This window comes from Nematolebias whitei, chromosome 10 (assembly GCF_014905685.2).
Source record: "Nematolebias whitei isolate Nwh7 chromosome 10, NemWhi1, whole genome shotgun sequence".
Lineage (NCBI taxonomy): Eukaryota > Metazoa > Chordata > Actinopteri > Cyprinodontiformes > Rivulidae > Nematolebias > Nematolebias whitei.
The window spans coordinates 10,118,842-10,140,770 of NC_056507.1; the positions used below are offsets into that span (position 1 = coordinate 10,118,842).

The 21,929-nt window shown below is 43.0% G+C and overlaps 1 protein-coding gene across 1 annotated transcript in view; it reads right to left on the reverse strand.

Annotated features, from left to right (window-relative positions):
* The window catches only part of LOC119416132 (guanine nucleotide-binding protein G(o) subunit alpha), a 105,792-nt gene that overhangs the window by 64,290 nt on the left and 19,573 nt on the right, over window positions 1-21,929 (reverse strand). Inside the window, exon 3 of the mRNA XM_037683322.1 lies at window positions 3,393-3,534. Within this exon, the coding sequence (XP_037539250.1) occupies window positions 3,393-3,534 (142 nt within the window). The remainder of the gene's footprint in view (window positions 1-3,392; window positions 3,535-21,929) is intronic.

Here is a 21,929-nt window from a genome sequence, read left to right on the forward strand (position 1 = left end):
ACCAACATCCTTTTTATACTTTTGTACATGTTACTTTTAAATTTTATCCGTCTGCATATTTCATACTGTGCACATTTTTAGTTTACTCATACTTCTGCACTTTCTATGCTTTTCCGTATTTTACCCATAAGAAATAAGTCATTTCTAATTTGTCTAATGCAAAACATTCCTACTGCTAATTCTGCTAGTAGCCTTTCTACTACTCCCAATGCTAATACCAATAATGTGAAATTCAGCTAATGCTACTTCCACAACTGGTAATTCTACTACTTTTTGTAGAAGGTGGTGAAGGCTGCACAGAAGTCTGTTGGAGTCAGCCTCCCCACCATCACAGACATCTATACCTCCTGATGCAGGAAGAGGGCCACCTGCATCATGAAGGACCCCACTCACCCAGCACACACAACTTTTGCCCCGCTCCCCTTAGGTAGAAGGTTGCAGAGCATTAAGTGTTGAACTACTAGACTGAGGAACAGCTTTTACCCTGAATCTGTTAAGACTCATAAATCCCTAGCCAGGATAATAACTAAGAAATAAGAAAAAAAAAATCACTGTAATGCCACTTTAATTGGTGATATGCGACTTATCTGTACTGCTGATTATCCATGCTGCTGATTTCATGCTGCTGATTATCTCATGCTGCTGTATTCATTCATACCTATCTGCTCACCAAAGACTCATGTTCGGGCTGCTGTTGATACACCACATTGTTTTACGGTTTTAGTGTTTAGCAGATATCTTAGATCTTTTAATGTACCGTTTGGCACTTGTTTAGCGTAAATCTTAAGTGTATATTTTAGATCCTTATTAACCGTTTCTTTTTATACATTATATTTTGCTATTTTTGGATGCAACTGGGACCCTGTGTACATAATTTTGTTCCATCTCATGTACCACATGGTAGAAATGACAATGAAGTTGACTTGAACTTGTTCTACTAATGCAAATTATGCTAATGCTAATTCAATAAAGGTTAAATCTGCTAATGCTATTAATGCTAAAGCTATTACTATTTCTGCTAATGCTATTCTACTGATGGTAACACTAATACTGTTAATTCTGCTAATATTAGTTCTACTATTGATCATGCTAATTCAACTATGGCTAATTCTGCTAAAGCTAATTCAAATACTGCTAATGCTAATACTATTCCTGCTGATTCTACTACTGATAATGCTAATTTTATTACTGTTAATAGCAGTTCAAACCTGTTATCCTAATTCTACTACTTTTAATGTTGCCAGTGGCATTTCGATTACTGCCATTACTAATACTAATATGGCTAATTCTGCTAAAGCTAACTCTTCTACTACTAATGCTAATACTACTACTGGTAAAGGCAATTCTATTTCCAGCTAAGTGTACAACTATTAATTCTGCTAATGGTAATTCTACTACAGCTATTACTAATACTGTTTCCCCCTTCTTTCTGCTGCTCCCTTCTTCAAGGGTCGCTACAGCGAACTAAGTCGCACGAAGACTTTGCGATTATTTTTACACCGGATGCCCTTCCTGATGCAACCACAGACCACAGAGCTACCACAGCCCTATGTGTGGAGCAGAGAGCTACTATCTTGGGTGCCTGTCGCCCGGGGAGCAGATGGTGGGGGTTAAGGGCCTTGCTCAAGGGCCAAGAGTGGGGCAAATGAGGATGGAGGCAGATGTGGATGTTTCACCTTTCTCACCCACATTTTTATGTTGTCGGTACGGGGTGTTGAACCGGCAACCTTCCGATCATGAACCCATCTTTTCTAACCTCTGCGTCACCACTCCCCTTTATTACTACTGGTATTACTAATACTACTAAAGCTAAATCCGCTAATGCTACGTTTACAGTTGCTAATTTTTCTACTTTTTCTACAAATATTTTTTTGGCTAATGCCATTTCTACTTTTGTTACATCTGCTAATGAATTAGCTTTTCTCTACTTTTGGCCCTGAGCTAGCTAATTACAACTAACCAGTAACTAAGCCCTAGCTGTACTCCTGGTGCCAACAGTTTCCTGAGCGTTTAGTTTTAAACACTGGCTGGCACTGCTAAGACAAAACAAAGCTTTAACTTTAATTATGGAGGTCAAACTATGCCACCTAGTAGCTGTCAGTAATCATTCGCTGTACCTGAGTGTTACCATCTCTCAAGCTCAAAAATCAAAATGACTGTCAAAGCTAATATAAATATAGTTACCGGTATACCTCAGTCATTTTTAGACATTCTTAGCCACTGCCACTTCCATGTTGACAAACCCACAACAAACAGTATGAGATGTAAACACACTTTTGCATCTTTAATATATAAAAAAAATACTCCATGGCTCAAAACCAAGACAGGATCATTGTTATTTTAAGGATTAGACTCATAATCCTCAATTAGCCTATTCCATATTGAACTTGCTTGCTGTAGGATTTATAGAACTTTGAAGCGGGACTAACTTAGACTGGCACCAAAGACTTTTGCACGATGGAGTTGGCTGGGAGCCATGTGGTTTTTAAATCAGTGCTGTAGGAGAATTACACCAAATATCAAAGAAGCAATAAAGAGCTGGAGATCAATAACATACTGCATGTTCACGCCCAACAAGGATAAAATATACATTTACAACTATTGACCTTCAAAAGACATTACATAGAGCTTCAATACCAACGTATCATTGTGGATTAAACAGAAAGGCATGCATGGGGAGTCAGGATCGAACTGTGTGGGCATGAAGGGAACTAACCATTAACACAAACTTGTTAAACAACTTGATTCACGAGCTCAAACCATAACGAATGTTTGTGTCCTCTGCATGCTGCTTCACCTGAATGTCTTTAGAATAATATTTAATCCCTCAAAGTCCAAGTTCTGCATGAGAAAGCCTCGTCTCTGCAATTTTATGGAGCTTTACCATTAACGACACCTTCCACTGAACGTTTGTGGCAAAACGGTTGAACAACTTAGCCGTGCAAGCAGCATTACGCACAGAGACAAGTTAATATGTGCGTTATTTATAGTATTAACCAGCACAGACCAAGATAATTATAGTGTACCAATTATATCTGCAGAGGAATAACAGGGGGCTTAAAGACAAGTGGGTAGAGATGACTGTCGTTCTCAGATGCTTGGCTGAATCCGCTACAACAGCTGGACTCAAGATGCCTCAGCTGAAAGACGGTGACTCTGGAAAGCTCACAGCGGCCCCAAGTTTTCTGAACATTTGCTGCATGAGCTCAGTGGGTCGAAGCTGTCTTAAATTAGCTCTGCACTGTTCAAAGGTTTGGACTCCAACACTTCCATCTGTGACGGTTTGTGTCTGCGAGCCATCTGAACGCCATCCTGAACTTTAGATTTGGAAGTGTAGTGTGTGTTTTGGTCTGTAGGTCCAGCCGGACGTGTTTAAAAACTGTTGCTCTGACCTTGCGCTCTCTGTCTCCGTACTCAAGGCCCAGTGTATCCATGGCACGGACGATGGCAGCCAGAGACTGGATGGTGTTGCTGTAAACGACAGGCTTGTACTGCTTTACATCATCTCCGGAGAAGCCGTCCTCATGGATGATCCTGGCCACACAAACACACAGGGTATACACAGGTTAGTCAGCAAGTTTTTATTATTGTGGGCCTGACCTTTGCACACAGCCTGAGATAACTGATCCCCTAAATATGTTTTCCTGCAGCACATTGGAACTAAAAATATAAAAAAGGGGTTGTTGTTATGGGGACAGAGAAAGAAACACAGTTGGTTGTTGGAGGGTTACAAATAAAACACAAAAACAGAGAGTGGGACAGATGGGAAGGTCTATTACCAGCGGGCTTAGCTGACATTTAGACACAGAGTGTCCTGCTGTTTCAAATGCCATGATGTCTTTCACTGCAGTTAACACAAGGACACAAAGACAGGTGGACTCACAGACACACTGGGAGACAGGCAGACAGACAGACAAGCTGACAAAGTCAAACATCCAGAGTGACGACAGAAAGACCGGCAACTGAAAACCTGCCTGATGCAGAGAGACAGATGCAGGTTGGGGCAGCGCTGTGAGGCAACGCAGACAGACAACATCCTCACAGATAAACTAACGAGGAGGAACAAGACTCCTGGACCAGGAGGTGCAACGCTTCAGTCAGCATCTCCATCTGAGCCCACAGGCCTCCTAGCTTAGCAGGATGAAATACTTTAAATTGAAATGTTGGTGCTTTAAAGTGTTAACCAACTGTTTTACCTGTAAATGAACAGGTGTAGATTTGATTAAAATAGTCCAGAAGGTTATGAATTACAAATATAAATAAAATTATTGTAAAGAGCTCAAAGAGAGCAATTTAAATGACAGACCTGAAAGAACGGAGGACAAATGCAAAATTTTCTGCTCCACATGTGACACGGCTGAATGCAATTTTCCAATAAAGTTACAAAGTTCTGCTTGATATTGTTCTTTGATTACATTAGAACATGGAGTTTAAGAAGTTTGATTTATGCAACAGTTGTAAAATCTGAAAGACTGCTGGTTGAGCTTTAGTAAATTTTAGGTCACATCAAAAAGGATTCAATCGTAGTTCCAAAAATCTCACTTTGTTTTTCAAAGAGAGATCATTTGCTTCCTCACAGGAAACTTCAGCAGATCCTACAAATAAAATAGTCCCAAAAAAAATAAAATAAAATGCATCTAATTTAAAACAGACTATGATGCTGAAAACACAAGCGTGGACATCAAAATTAACTTTAACAAGGCCAAAAACATTCTCAAAGTTTGATATGATTGGATACAGGTGGCTGAGGACCTGAAGATGGACTGATCTGTATCGACTGACAGACATGCTGAAGTTTTAAGATTAAACATAGATGCATAGTTTATAACGTGTCAAACTCAAGGCTCGAGGGCCAAATATGGCCTTTGAAAATATCTCACCTGCCCTTCAAGGTGTTACTTTAAATGAAATATATTTGTATTGCCTCTCATTTTGCCCTGAAAACTCAGAACATTCTTTATTTACTGCAGACTTCTTATGACAGTTGGCCAACTTTGAAGCCCCCCCCCCCCCAAGTCTTAAATTGTTCAGTAATCTTTGAGTTTGATGTGGAATAAGCAACAATGTGAAATAAGACCGATCAAACTCTTGTTCAGGAACTTGCAACCAAGAAAAGATGACGAGTTAACGTACTGATTTAAATTGGTTTGAACAAAGTTTTAAATTTTGTCCCTCTTTTGTAACAGACCACCATGTCTTTGTACCAAAAAAAAAAATCAGTACAGTTATTTATTTGATCAAAAAAGTCAGAAAGCAGGTTTATTTGCACAGTCCTCCACTTAAAAAGCAGAAAATTATGAAGAAAGTTTGCAATTTGCAGTGGTTTCTCATTAGAGACACCTACTGTTCAGGAGTAGAACTGCAGCGGCGCCGGTATAAACAGCAACAAACACTGAAAGTGTGCTTCATTCTTATTACAGTAAGTGAATCAGTTTATAACGCAAAAAGACAAAAAGTGTATTTATGTTGTTTTTTTAATAATACAGAAAATGCATTTTATTGTTTGCTTTTGTAATTAAAGTTATTATGGTCTGTTTTTCAGCTGTAATAATTTATTGGGTAGTAAAAAAATAGTCTGAATAACTGACAGATTGATTTCATTGTTTTGTTGTATTGTATTAAATTAAATCTCTTTTTGTTGATTTAAAATTCTTCCTGAATCATCTCTTTGTGATTAAGGACATAATTGTATAATTTCTGTTTTGCTGTTTGTGCAATGTTTAATTTATCAGATCAGCGTATTGAGCTTAGGATCGGATCAGCCACAGATCAGAGATGCTTTTTGTGAAGGTGAACTCTGTTGAGTGTGTGTGTGTGTGTGTGTGTGTGTGTGTGCAGTCCTCGAGCAGTCTAATATTTCTCATCAATCAGGCAGCCTGCCAGCCCTGAACACACCTTCCTTCCGTTTCCATCAATAATCCACTCACAGCGTTTATTCCTGTAAACATCTAATGTGCACATCAGATCTGAAAATACATTCGAGGACCAGTGCTGCATCCCAGCAGCTCCTGCCTCACTGTGATTCTGAGTTTCCACCCTCGTGTTTCACTGTCGCTAAACGACGTGCCAACCAGTCACTTAATCTGTAATTTTCCCTCCCATCTTTCCTCCAACCGGAGAGGTGAAAGAAGGACAAAGTCTTAATTGGATGCTGCAGTCTCTGAGGTAATGATATGCTGAGCTAAAGGGAGGGAGGTGAGTTTTCACTGTAAGATGATACAGAGATGAGGAAGGAGCTGAAAACTACAAGCAGGGAGTTCTAAGATCCTGACAGGAAACAGATCCGTCTGTTTTCCAGTTAAACGATGGAACCAACCTATCACTGGGTAGAGTAAAGATATGTGTGACCAATTAATATTCAGCCAGGTGTGGTAACACGACACCAGGATGGAAAGTCGGCAGCAATGATTTTAAAGAAGAAACTGTTGCTGCCTATCAACCTGGGAAGGGTCAAAGGTCATTTAGAGTCCATCGTTCTACAGAGAAAGTCTAAGTGGAAAACATTTCAGACAGCTGACAATCTTCACAGCAGATTCACCCTGAAGGTCAGACTGTGCACTGACTCGACAGGCCTCAGTCAACAGGTCAAAGGTCATGACCTCTTTTCTCTACAAACATGGCAGCACGACTTAAGTTTGGACGGTTTCATCTGAAGGAACCACAAAACTTCTGGACCTGAACCAGACCAAAGGACAGATGTTTACCCAGAATGAACTGCAGCAAACAGCTCCTCCCAGCTGTCAGCACGGTGGTGGAGGGCTGATGGTTTGGGCTCCTGTCAGTCACTCCTCCAGAACCAGGAGAGAGGCTGATACAAGGAACAACTGAGGGTTCTGCTGCTGAAGGAGGTTCTGCTGGATCAGGGCCAGAACTCAGTTCTTTGGACACAGCTTCTTTTCTTGGCTTAACTTTTGCAAAATAAATCACGACGCGACGCAACGAGTGAAGTTTTTGTTCAACAGAAGGTCCGTCCGACTCGTTCTAAACATCACGTCGTTAACGACATATCGTTATAAAAACTTTATAACGGCTTCGTTGGAGAACATTTTCTGAAATCCAAAAACTAATTTGACTTTTCCAGGCGACCTCCAGTTGAACCCAAAGTTAAATAATTAATCTTAATTATTATATTCTCATTAACTTGGAGAGAAAGACATAAAGCAGCTGAACAAAGATTTTATATTAACGATGATGGAGGTGTTACTGACTTGCATACTGTGTGTGTGTGTGTGTGTGTGTGTGTGTGTGTGTGTGCGTGCGTGTGTGTGGCACACAGTGACCTGAAACACAGTTTAGTTTCCCACTGAGCCACAGATGGGGCAGAGAGACAGACGTCAGGGTAATTTCAGCTCCACATTACTCCCTGATATTAATAAGCTGCTGACATCTCGTCTGTTAAAACGACAGCTAGCAGCTTAGGATCAACGGTTGCGTTAAGGAACAGGAACATGTGGAATCACATGGGGAACTGGAACATGCGGAATCACATGTGGAACTGGAACATGTGTGAAGCTCAAACTTTATAAATTTGGTTTCATTTGATTTAAAGTCACAAATAAACCTCAGTCTTCTCAGGCAGAGCTGCACGGGTTTAAAACGAAAACTAGATTTTGCTTTTTGATGAAGCCACTCTGTTTATTATCTTTTTTTTTTTTTTTTTTTGATGGCCTCCCTTCTCCCCTTACAGCCATCCTCTCCATACCATTATTATGAAATATTTATTATAGTGACTATCTAGTGTAGGTTTTTTTTTTTTTTTAATAGGATAGAAAGAAAGAAAAGACAAAGTAAGACTCCAAAATATAAGAAATATATACAAATAGAGCACACGTCAAAACACCCGGCCACTGTCTGTTCACCTGCAAAGAACATGACAAAACACAGCAACAAAATACATATGTATAAAAACTTAAAATATTCATGGCTTTGCAGTAAGTTTCCATAAATATATATACCCATACCTACGCCTATATACATACATACATACATACACATGAATATACACTCACATACATATCTATATATCTACATTTAAAGCCTACATAAGCATCCCTGCTTCTATTTGTGTGTGGTTGTGAGCATGCATAAGTGTATAAGGCTTCTCTAATAGAACATTTATTAGTAACTGTGAAGCAGCAGAGACCCGACCCCCAAGACCAGAGGCAGACGAAAAAAGGGGGGACCAGAGCCCAAGACCCCAGAAGGGACCCCGACCGCGGAGCCCCCAGAGCCACCCACACAGGACGAACCACTCACCCACCCCCCTAGAACGGACCACAGGGGAGAACCGGAATATCCCCACCAGCAACCACATACAGTGACCCCCCGGGGCCAACAGCGACAAGCTCATAGGCCTCCGTCGGCACCTGCCGCACCGATGTAGGTCCAGGTCCAGGCACCGAGGCCCGGGCACCGAGGACTCACACCACCCAGGCCAAGGCCTGACAGGGCCAGAGGACCCGAGCCCCACCAGGCAGACACCAGGCCGAGCCGACACACGCCCAAGCGCCCAGCCCCCGATACCAAGGGCCCCAAGCGCGCCGGCAGGCAAGGGCACACCCCACCAGGGGGCCGCGCGATAGGGGCGCGATGCCAAGCACCCCCAGTTGTATCAAAGAGGGGGCAGTCCGAGTCTCGGCCTAACAAATACCCATTCATACACAGACACAATCACACTATCCCAACCTCAATCTCACATTCATTCACTCAAAGACATACAATAACGATACATTTCATTCTTATTCCCGATACACACTCTATACCCCCCAGGTCCAAGACATGTACCCGCCCTCTACAGGGGGCAGCCCATGCCCAAACCCAGGAGGTAAACCCATTAATTCTTGAGCGGAGAAGAGCCAATACCCCAGACCCGGCCCAGGCCATGCCCTGCCGACAGGACACCCCCCCAGCATGAAGAGGACACGCCACCGACCACCCCCACACACCGCCAACAACCAAGCACGCACCCCCAGCCGACCGCCCGTCTGTTTATTATCTTTAACATCGGGAAGCAAATTGCATGGTTTTATTCATGTTTACGTTTTGTGGCTTTTAAATTTAAATCTCCAAATGTTTGGTTTGTGGTTCATATGTTCCCTGCGTGAGTCGCTGAGGTTCACGGTCTTGTTCGGGAAAATTTGGGCGACATTTTCTTTAAACACTCTCAAATTATTTTCTGTAAATCTAAAGGACTAAGATGTATTTGGACACGTGCACAGGAATTTTCCTCTGACAGAAAACATTCGAAGCTACAGCCACAAATGTTCAGGTTTAAAATTCCACACATCCCACAATAAATATTTATAAAAAACCTGGTTTAAATCTGCCTGTTTTTATTTTAAAAGTGTGGTCCAGCAGATTCACCTATAAACATGAGGGCGGTTTGTATGGTGGGCACAAAGCGGACTGAGTTGGGTGCAATGTAAAGTCACACAGGGAGGAATAGAAAATGTATCCAGTCACATTCGTTCTGTCTCAAACATATTAAACGCAGAAAAAATCCAAAGGGATTTGGTTTTCAAACAGGAAGTCGGTCCCAGCTGTTCTTCCTTCGATTTTATCGTCGAATGGTGTCCCTATTGAGTTTGTCGATTCCTACAAATATCTGGGTATCTTGGTTGACTTGCATCTTTCTTTTAAGCTCCCTGTCAAAAACTTGGTAAAGAAACTGAAAGTTAAACTGGGTTTCTTTTTCAGAAACAGATCCTGTCTAACTCCGAATGCGAGGAAACGCCTTGTAACTGCAACATTCATTCCCTCCATGGATTATGGTGACATTATTTACATGAACGCTCCTACAAGAACCCTGCAGATGTTGGATGCTGTCTATCATGGTGCACTAAGATTCATAACTGGTTGTAACCACCGTACCCACCACTGCACCCTGTATTCACTGGTTAACTGGACATCATTAACTTCACGCAGACTCTCTCACTGGTACATTTTCATCTTTAAATCACTTCTTGGTCTGCTGCCTTCATACATCTCCTCCTACATGTCTCTGCGTGAGTGCAGCTACAGCGTGCGCTCTCAGGACATTATTACCTGCAGTGTTCCCTCAGTGAGGACTGAACTAGGCCAAAGGGCCTTCTCCTACTTCGCTCCCGTTTCCTGGAATATCTTACAAAAAGACCTGAAGCTCTCAACCTTGACCTCTCTAAGTGGTTTCAACATCTGCTAAGTTCATGGGAAAAACCAATGCAGACATGTTCCTGTTTTTAGTTTTCTGCACCGCTTTACAATGTAGCAGTTTTATTTATTTTTTTATATACAATTTTTCTTCCATTTAATTTTTCAGTTTATGTTCTTTCTTTTATGATTGTCTACTGTTGTCATCATTCTTTGTTTCAAACAGGTCTCTCTTGTAAATGAGTCCCCGGGGCTCAATGAGATTAACCTGTATAAATAAAAGTTGAATGAACAGGGAAGAATTCAAAAACAGGCTGCGATTTAAAAAAATGATCGCACAAAATGTGGCCGTGCGGCTCACTGGTCACAAACTGACGGTCACAGCCCAGTGATACTGCCTTACAATAAACTCACGCAGTATTTTATTATCCTCCGTCACGCAGCGAAGAAAGAGAATTGGAATTACCCTCCCTCCATCCGTCCATCTGTGCATGTTGTGGGCATGATAACTTGGGGGGAAAAAGTGAGGTGCCGACTTCCATTTCCAGATCCTATCCAAAACTGGGCTGGCTTGTCAAAATCCAAGATGGCTGCCGCCATATATAATAGCACTAACATAATTTGAGGAAACTGTTTTGTAGTTTTCATATTGATTAAAGGTAGCGGTGCGCACAGTTTGCTAATCTGCTAACAGTTAATAATGGAACTAAATTTTCGTTGCGGATTGGTGTTTTAGCTAACTTTGAAAACAGTTAGCGAAATCAGCTTCCGCTAAATTAGGTTGCAGCTAGAGGTCCGGTCGTCCCCGTCTTGTCCTTTTGGACCACAACTGTTTCTATTTGGACAATACGGTGAAAGTTCTGTAAAACCTGACGTGGCGCTCTGAGAACAGAGGATGTAAACGATGGAAGTGTTTTCAAAAGAACAATCTGAACATAAATCAAAAACAGTAACTCTTCCTGACCAACCTGGGCTCAAACACTGACCACTGAGCTACAGCACCCCCCCTAATAACGACAAAGCAACAGATTTATGAATAACTGGTTTCATTTCTTGGCAGAAGTGTCTAAGACCAAATAACTAATATTTTTATTAATAAGAATTAGGTCAATAAAGACGGACTGAATCTAGAAAATATGTTGTTAAAGCGAGTTTTGAATGCGACACGTTTATGTTCGACTTATTGTGTCTTTTAGCAAACGTCACTTTGCTCCTCAGACTGGAAGCAGCTGAATCACCAGGTGCCGGCCCCTCAGCTCTGCTTCTCATTATTCCTCACACTCACACTTTTATCTTCACACCTACTCCCCTGAACACACACAAACACACACCGCCCTGTGCCGGTGGGTCGTTATCTGAGGCCTGCTCGCCGGCACCGTTTGTCCTGACGCAACTCGCACACACAAACGCACACACTAATCCGTGATTGGCTCTTTTATCTCGAAGCTGCTTTCGCTCACTTTGGGCTCGTCGTCGACAGACCTCTTGGTCATGACGAAGTGCACGCTGACCGACTGACTGTCTGTCAACACCGCCTGGGCCGAGCCACTTACAGGACCGACCTGTGTGTGTGTGTGTGTGTTGGCTGAGGAGAATGTTGGAGCAGGTGCAACGACTGAAGTAAAGAGAGGGAATAAAATGTGATGTGTGATAATGGGCATGAAATAAGAGGGAGATAATCAGGAAGAAGAATCTATAAATAGATGAGGGTGACAGGAGTACAGCCCCCCCCCCCCCCCCCCCCCCCCCCCCCCCCCCCCCCCCCCCCCCCCCCCACACACACACACACACACACACAGGCATCAGCTGGTCTGTCATTTGGCTCCATTTGCTTGTCTTCACACGTTCAGGTCAAGAAGCAACATCCTGAACACACAAACCTCATCTCTCTCTCTCTCACACACACACACGCACACACACACATGCACGCATACACACACACGTGCAGCTCTAATGTAACCCAGCTCTCGAGCCGTGCCTCAGCAGGTCTGCAGTGATGGCCGATCACTCCAGTCCAAACCAAAGAAGTTCAGTAATCGCGATCCAACGTCACTTCGGTGTCTGCAGGTCGAGGATGCTGCAGCTGGACCACATCACTGGACTCCGCCTCCATACCCCTGTCTGATCCAGGATCCAGTTCCAAGAGGTTGGTTAAAAGTTGCAGCAACTTGTTTTGCCTGAACTTCGGTGCCGTCAGTCCAGCTGAGCACCGAGGTCCACGGCAGCTATCCCCAAGTCCAGGACCAGAACCAGAGAGAGCAGAGCACATCCGGTGGCGGGCCCACCTTTTTAAATAAAAGCTACTCAGCACCATCGTCATCATGACGAAACACTTCTCTGGTTTCTGACTGAGCAGAACATCGTAGCTTTTTTAAAACATCTACAGTTTCATACTGAGGCGACGGCATCGACTGCGACAAACCCACGTTCTCCTCCTTCTCCTCTGTCGGCACCATCATGGAAACAGGTGTGGGCGTCACGAACAGCAAGAACACAACTCGACGCCCTCGCTGAGACAAGGACGTCGCTCGGCTGAGAAAACAGCAACGAGCTAAAACAAACGGCGTTGTGCACACATGCAGACGTTTCATTTCAGCTGATGTTTGTTCTGTCACCGCGGCACGTTGTTTCTGATAAAGAGTCGTTTGAAAAACTGACCTTTGTTTGGCTAACTGATAGCCTAGCCTGGTTGAGGACTTCGGCCCTTTTTTTTTCCTAAACTCTGTGCTCCGAAGTGATGTCATAGCTGATTGATAAATATTTGACAAAACGTTGCTTCAAAAATCACCAGACTTTCCCTTTAAATACTCATTTATCCACATTCTTTATATGCACGCTTGCACGGAACGTGTATCTATCTCTAGGGTTCATTGGGCGAGAGGCGGGGGACACCCTGGACAGGACGCCAGTCCATCACAGGGACACAAACAAGACAAACCATTCACGCTCTCATCATTCATAATAAGAAAATCTTTTCCCCTCGGCCTCCTGTTTTTATATGCGACTACTTCAGGGAGTCCATATTGAGGCTGACCTCCCGTCTGACACATCCCAGATGTCTCGTAAATGAGTTCTCTGAAGTCAGGGAGGAGTCCTCTTGGATCCAGATTTGGTCATCTGCTGATGAAGAGCCTCACTGCCAAAAGGCAGTCTGCTCCACCCGGGTGCAGCAGGGACATTAGGATCTGCCTGCACACACGTGTAGACCAGGGCAGACCGGACAGCCGGGTAATTACAGTGAAGGGGACCTCAATAAATCTGTCTGCCATCATCTCTCTGCCTCTCTGTCACCTGGTATCTCTATCTGCCTCCTTCCTCCTCCTCCTCCTCCTCCTCCTCCTTGCTCTGAAGACTTAAACCAACGCTGCACTTTCTTCCTCTGTCAGTGGGTTTCAGCCGCCGCCTTGTTCTCTTCTTTATTATTTCATCTGTTAACTCCTCTCCTCCTGCTCCACTTCACGTTCCATCCTCGATTAAGTTTTAATTAAAAACTAGAGAAATTGCATTTCCTGTGAAAATGCAGTGTGAATGCTTATTGCAGAAGAACTTGCTGAAAAACAGCTGAAATTAGCAAAAGAATAGCTGAAATGTAGCTGAAAAGGAAGAAAAAAGCTTAAACTACCAGAAGTGAGTAGAAAGAGCTTATATAGACTCAAAAAATGTGGAATTAGCTGAAAAAGCTAAAATGAGCATAAAGCAGCTAAATGGTAGCTGAAAAGCTGAAAAAGCTGAAACTTGCAGAAAAAAATCTGTAAGGAACATAACAAGCTAAAATGACCAGAAAGAAGTTCATTAGGTTGAAAGTAGCATAAATTACCATAAAAAAACTTGAATTTATTTGAAAAAAGCTGAAATTAGCTAAAAAAAATTATAAGGTAGCTGAAAAGGTACAAACCGGATTCCAAAAAAGTTGGGACACTAAACAAATTGTGAATAAAAACTGAATGCAATGATGTGGAGGTGCCAACATCTAATATTTTATTCAGAATAGAACACAAATCACAGATCAAAAGTTTAAACTGAGAGAATGTATCATTTTAAGGGAAAAATATGTTGTTTCCAAATTTCATGGCGTCAACAAATCCCAAAAAAGTTGGGACAAGTCCATTTTTACCACTGTGTGGCATCCCCCCTTCTTCTTACAACACTCAACAGACGTCTGGGGACAGAGGAGACCAGTTTCTCAAGTTTAGAAATAGGAATGCTCTCCCATTCATGTCTAATACAGGCCTCTAACTGTTCAATCGTCTTGGGCCTTCTTTGTCGCACCTTCCTCTTTATGATGCGCCAAATGTGCTCTATAGGTGAAAGATCTGGACTGCAGGCTGGCCATTTCAGTACCCGGATCCTTCTCCTACGTAGACATGATGTTGTGATTGCTGCAGAATGTGGTCTGGCATTATCGTGTTGAAAAATGCAGGGTCTTCCCTGAAAGAGATGACGTCTAGATGGGAGCATATGTTGTTCTAGAACCTGAACATAGTTCTCTGCATTAATGGTGCCTTTCCAGACATGCAAGCTGCCCGTGCCACAAGCGCTCATGCAACCCCATACCATCAGTGATGCATGCTTCTGAATGGGGCGTTGATAACAACTTGGGCTATCCTTGTCCTCTCTGGTCCGGATGACATGGCGTCCCAGTGTTCCATAAAGAACTTCAAATCGTGACTCATCTGGCCACAAAACTGTCTTCCATTTTGCCACACTCCTTTTTAAATGACCCCTGGCCCAGTGCAAACGTCTGAGCTTGTGGAGCTTGCTTAGAAATGGCTTCCTCTTTGCACTGTAGAGTTTCAGCTGGCAACGGTGGATGGCACGGTGGATTGTGTTCACTGACAATGCTTTCTGGAAGTGTTCCTGAGCCCATTCTGTTATTTCCTTGACAGTGGCATTCCTGTTTGAGGTGCAGTGACGTTTAAGGGCCCGGAGATCACGAGCATCCAGTAGAGTTTTACGGCCTTGACCCTTACGCACAGCGATTGTTCCAGATTCTCTGAATCTTTTGATGATGTTATGCACGGTTGATGATGATAACTCAAAAGTCTTTGCTATTTTACGCTGGGTAACACCATTCTGGTATTGCTGCACTATCTTTCTGCGCAACAATGGTGGAACTGATGATCCTCTTACCATCTTGGCTTCTGAGAGACACTGCCACTCTGAGAAGCTCTTTTTATACCCAATCATGTTGTCAATTGACCTAATTAGTGTTAATTGGTCTTCCAGCTGTTCGTTATATGCTTAATTTCCTTTTTCCAGCCACTTTTTGCTACTTGTCCCAACTTTTTTGGGATTTGTTGACACTGTGAGATTTTGAATCAACATATTTTTCCTTTAAAATGTTACATTTACTCAGATTAAACTTTTGACCTGTCATCTATGTTATATTACGAATAAAATATTGACATTTGCCATCTCCACATCATTGCATTCAGTTTTTATTCACAATTTGTTTAGTGTCCCAACTTTTTTGGAATCCGGTTTGTAGAACAAGATTAAAGTAGCAGAAGAATTCAGAAAAAAACATATTTGGGTAATTAGGCTGAAAGAAGCAGAAATTAGCACAAAAAGTGGAAATGATCTGAAAAAAGCTGAAATTAGAAGAAAAAAATATATACAGCTGAAAAGTAGCTTCAAAGGCAGAAAGAAGCTTAAATTACCAGAAGGAAGTGGAGAGAGAACATTTTTGCTGAATAGGTTGGAAAAAGTTGAAATGAGTGCAAAAAACAAAAACAAAAACCAGTGGCATTAGCTGAAAATGCTAAAATTAGCATAAAATGGCTTAATGGTAGCTGAAATGATTGAAACTAGCAGAAATAAGCTGAAAGGAGCACAAAACAGCTGAAAACAGAGCTGAAAGTAGCTGAAAGTAGCTGAAAGAAAGATTAAATTTGCACAAGGAAGATGAAAGAAGAAACAATGTGAAAGGAGCAGTAAAAGGTTGTAAACAGATCTAAAGGTCTGAAGGATGTAAAATGAGCTCAGTTCAAAATGTGTCAGAAAAGGCTAAATATTTAAAAAAGCTAAAGTTGCACCAATACCAAAAGTCATAGCAGGATTGTCCTGAAAGAGCTGAACGTTTTGATTTATATGATTTGTTAAAATTGTTTGAAAGCTGGGGGACGAGAATCGTGCTGAAAAACTCACATAAGAAAAATGGATCACAATAGTGTGGATGCTTCAGAAACGTTCACACAGTAACACTCACACACTCGTCCCCCAGCAGCTGACTCCTGCACAGACTCACAACAGCCAGGTGTGAGGACGTTAACACAACTGCTGCCTCGCTAATGGCTCGTAACGCTATACTGAAGCTCTGCCCCTTAGCTTCAATTCCTGCTCCATTTGTTTTCTTATTTGTTTCAGTTTGAGGCATTCAGTCATCTACTACCCTTCTTCAGACCTAAACCTGTTCAAATCTACAGTCTGTTAGCAAAATATCTCAAGGTAACTGGTTTGAAGGGGGACAGAGGCCTGAATTGTCCCTACAACAAACACCGACTTTAACATACTCTGAATTAGAGATAATTAGGGTTTATGAGGTTAAAACGGATCAGAAACGGTCACTGTGGCAGCCATCTTGAACTGAACCTCTTTAATGGAAGGCAGTGGGCGATATGCATTCCTTCAAGGAATGGCTGGCCTTTAATTTATCATAGATCCAGAGAGAAAATTTGAAGCAACAACCAATTTATTTTAACTAACGTCTGCAGCCTGGAAATGCAGCAGAAGGATAAAAACAAACAGCAGCAGCTTGTTTCTGCAGACTGAAAACAATAGAAACCCAAAGATGCTTCACTGCAGAAAACTGCAACTCGAAGAACATTTAGGTTTTAACTTGCAGCGTCGAGAGTTTTCATCTCATTTTGCTTCTACGAACTCTGCTCACCGACGTCTGAGGTCTGTTTTAGAGTTTCTAAAACTAAAAATCCTTCAAAAACCTAAAGTCTGAAACGTTTTAGAAGATTTTTCTGCAGCAACTAAAAAGATTAGATCACTCCAAGGAGCTCCATGAGTCCTCGATAAGATCACCATCAGAGGGTTCATGTCCAGGGTCGGACCTACAGATGAATAATCAGAGCCACAAAGAGGGAGGTGGTTTTAATCTGATCACCTCAGATATTAATGTCAAAACGTAATTATTCAGATTTCCTCTCCTAGTTTAATCTGAATTACCTGAGGATACGAGGAGAGCCCCGTTATCGATTGAAACGAAGGAATGCCAAACAGCACTGACCCGAATCAGTCCTGGAAGTTATTCCCACCTTTAACACAAACTGTCGGTGACCCCAAAAATCAGGAGTGTTTTCTTCAAAAACAGTTGAGCTGCTCTTTAACAGCGTCAGAGGCTGCCTTACGTCCTTTAACAAAAGATGGCGTAGACAGCACACTGTACACCCATCGACAAACCGTTATATCTATAGCCAGGGCTTAATTTGAGCCGGATCCTGCTGGAACAGGATCCATGAACTCTTCTTTTGACAGGGTGTGTTCCGGTAACCGTTCGCTAGGATCCGGCTTGGATCCAGTAACTCTCAAGCTTACTAATAATAAATTTATGGCCTTGAACAAATAAAACATATTGGATATGTAAACTGAAAATAATTATATAAACACTCATTTTAAACACAACAGCATACGAGTTGCCTCTTCAAGTAGCATTTCCGCGCCTACCCTTGAAAAAATCTCCGGCCCTAAAAGAGTGGTGGGGGTGGGTGCCGAGCTAACCAGGCAGTCATACGTGGGCAGGAGCCCACAGCCGCAGGCAGGTGTCTGGAGGATTCACATGTGGACATGGAGATCAACGAGCAGAGACAGAGTCGAAGGGAGGGGGGGTGCTTGACAGAAGAGGAATGTTTACAAATGTAGGTAAACATACATGTTTAATAATCTATTAAAATACACCAAAATGCAGGTAATCACATCTAGTTTATTAAAAATTTTCTGGGGTAGGACCCCCAGAGCCTGTCGGAGTGAAAATATGACCTGAACGACCTCCCGGAAAAATCGGAACTGAGCACCAAGAACTGCAGCGTGAGCGCAGCCTAAGTAAATATAAAAATACAACCGGTTTCTTCTAGAACTAAGACGACGTGCACTCTGCAGGTCTTAAAGCTGACTTCAGATGTTTCTTCCAGGTCGTTCACGTTAATCTTCAACATGACCTCCATCTGAATTCAGGGTGAACGGTCCACGGTTCTGAAGTGACTCGCAGAAGAAGGCGTGCCGTCACACAAAGCACGCTGCGTTTACAGGAGGAACATGGATGCTACACGTTAGCATGAGTTAATCGGTTCTGAAGTTTTTGTGCAGTCAGAACCGACTAAATTATTATCCGACAGGCTTGTTTGGTCCAGTGTCTACATTAGATCTTCCTGCCTGCTCCGGTTTCATCGTGCCTCAATGGTGTTCCACTTAAAGAAACTATAACAACAGGAGGTTTCTTCTGTATTCACACAGTCATTTATTAGCATTTCGGCACTGATTTAGTTGTGATCATAACGTTTCTCCTCTCTTCCAGCTCCAAACAGAACCCACAGCCGTCAGCTGACTCTGTATCAGCTGAGCCAGGTCAGAAGACAAAGGGTTCCTGTGTCTCACGTTTCTCAGAACCGACATCAGGTCTGCCAAAAAAGGTTTAATGCAAAAATAAACACTCGTGATCACGCCGGCACACACACGCAGACCTGAGCACACAGTTTCATTTAACAAAAGAGCTTTGTGTTTTTTAAAAGAAGGCCTGATTAGTGGGCAGACCACACACAGCCACGCTGCTGAGAGACACACAAGGTTCAGACATGATGTGAAACAAAAGCATCAACAGGCCTGGTCCTCAGCGGACCGTCTCACTTGGAAAAGCAGCAAACGTACAGTATACAGGTGTGTGCGCTGGTTACAACACACCTGTTCAAAATGGCTGCCATGAAAGGGGCCCACAGAACACAACAATGAGACAACGAAGTGACACCATCAGGATGGGTGAGTCCACCGTGATGGACAGCTAACACCCGCATGTAAACAGGTTAACACAATTAGATAATGTTGTGAAGCCGGGGGTGTGACCAAGAACGGCACAAACTTATGATGTTTGAGCTCGGACTTTGAGTCTCTAGCAAACCGAGCCTCACGGCCCAGCTCCTTTGGAAACAAGCCAGGACCCTGGACTTCAGACCCTGGAAGTCCACTGGAGGCGTGCTCAGTGACCCAGTCTGCTGTCAAATGGAGAACCAAATTACCCCCAGGAGATGGGAGGGTGGACCCTGAAAAATAGGGCTTGAGCAAACTGGTTGATCCACTATGAGAAGATGAACTCATAAGACTGAGTTTGTTGCAGCTCCTCAGAATGAAGAAGTCTTTTGGATAAAAGACGAAACGTTTCAACAAAGATGAATCTGTCCAGAGGTCCTGACTCAACCTTGTTAGATTCATCTACTTGGATTATTGAGAAGCATCAAATCATTTTACGGGAACATCAAAATGCTCTTCAAGTCCTTAAGATTTTCTATTTCCATGAAACAAAGATGCATCTAGGTTGTTTTAAGGAGTGGTCTCTCGTCTCCAGGGATCACTGTGAGAGGCGGGGGACACCCTGGACAGGTCTCAGTCCATCACAGGGACACAGAGACAAACAAGATAAACAACCATTCACTCACTCACTCACTCACTCACTCACTCACTCACTCACTCACACCTAGAGAGACAATTTAGAACTACTGCATGTTTCTGGTCTGTGGGAGGAAACCGGACAACCTGGAGAAAACATGTTGGGGATCCTGTGATCTTCTCGCTAAAAGGAGGCAACTCTAACCGCTGCTCCACCATGTCGCCCTCATCAGAACATAAAACACTGATCATGATTCCTGGCTGGAGTTCCACAGCTCACTGAGGCAGCCAATCAAATCGTTTCAGTACTGAGCACGCTATTCAGTTGACACACACACACACGCATGTGCGCACGTGCGTGCACACACACACACACATGCAGAGTGGTGCTGTTTTCTGAATGATCTGAGGAAAAGGAGGCTATTAATTACGTAGGAGGGCAGAGTCCAGAGGAGGAGCGCCCTTTGCTCCTCGTCCTTGACAACCCGCGTCTCCTCCCCGTCTGTCACTTCCTGCAGCTGTTTAATAAGTGGGAACAGGTTTTTTTCACTTCCTGTCTCTCCTCTTGGGCTCAAAATGTCTTCTCTCCCCTCTTTTTCCCCACTCAGCCTCTTTCACACACGTCTTCCTTTTTCTATCGCCTCATATTTTCACACTCCCACATCTCCTCACCCTTCTGTGAGGAAAAAATATTAATTTTTCCTGTGGGGTTGCCTGAACTGTGCTGCTCTCCTCCCTTTACCTGTACCTGATCAATCACTCCCGTCTCCTTGTCCTTACTTCTACAACTTGGTCAGACTTGGAGTGGGGAAGTTCAGGCTTCCCTGTCCAAGCCGACGTCTCTTTACTTCTCATGTCCTTGGCATGAATAGTGCATCTCACTGCACTCAAGGAGATAAAACCTGTGTTTGTTTGTTTGTCAGCAAAATATTTCCTGAACCACTGGATGGATTTTAATTAAACTTCTAGACAGGAAACTTTGGATATAAATCTACAAATGAATAACTTTTGGAATCAACCCTATTCAAGATGGCTGCCACAACTAATCAACATTAGCAAACAGAAAAAAAAGACTTCAACAATAATTCTTCTTCTTCTATACCTCCTCGCACATGAAACCCCATCTTTTTCCATCCTTGCCTCCTTTCAATCTCCTCCTCTGAAGCTTGAACCTCATTATCTGCTGCTTTAGAGCGAAACCGTGCCCGTGCGCACACCGTGGGAACGGTATGCCTGACGCATTTGTTCTCCCTTCGGCCAGTCGCCTCTGATCACGTCAGATATACCGTATGGTAAAGGTAGAGATGGGATGAAAGGCAGAAAAATGAGGGATGATGTGGATTCAGCAAGTGGCTTCATCCAGTCATGATGTGACAGAAGGACACAGGTTTCAGCCGTAACAAAGTCTAATCTGAATAATTAGACCAGAAACGTCAAGGTTTGTTTATTTTTACGTATATTTAAAGATGCAAAATGATACCGAATATTAGTCAGCTGTTTTCTGAAATACTTTCAAACTGTCTAACAAACGTCACTTGAGATGTCATCAAAGTGAGATGATTTCCTCTGACAGGAAAGTTATCAACAGAAACACTGAACCAATGATCATACCTCATAAATTCAGAGAAAGATACCTGCTAGGGATGACTTGATGGATCAGAGGATCAATCAAGAAATATTTTATTGATCAGTATTGGAGCAGCTACTTTCAGGTGTTGACCTAAGCTTTATATCAGCCGTGCAGCAGTTTGAATGCAACGTGCCAACATGTTTGAGGTAAGAAAGGATTAACATACAAAAGAGCAGCAACAACATACCAGGCAGCAACAAGCCACTGGACAGCAACAAGCCACTGAACAGCAATAAACCATTGGACAGCAACAAGATACCAGCCAGCAACAATCCACTGAACAGCAACAAGCCACTGGGCAGCAACAAGATACTAGACAGCAACAAGCCACTGAACAGCAACAAGCCACCAGGCAGCAACAAGCCACTGGACAGCAACAAGATACCGGGCAGCAAAAAGCCACTGGACAGTAACAAGATACCGGGCAACAACAAACCACTGGATAGCAACAAGATACCAGGCAGAAACAAACTACTGGACAGCAACAAGATACTGGGCAGCAACAAACCACTGGACAGCATCAAGATACCGGGCAGCAACAAACCACTGGACAGCAACAAGATACCGG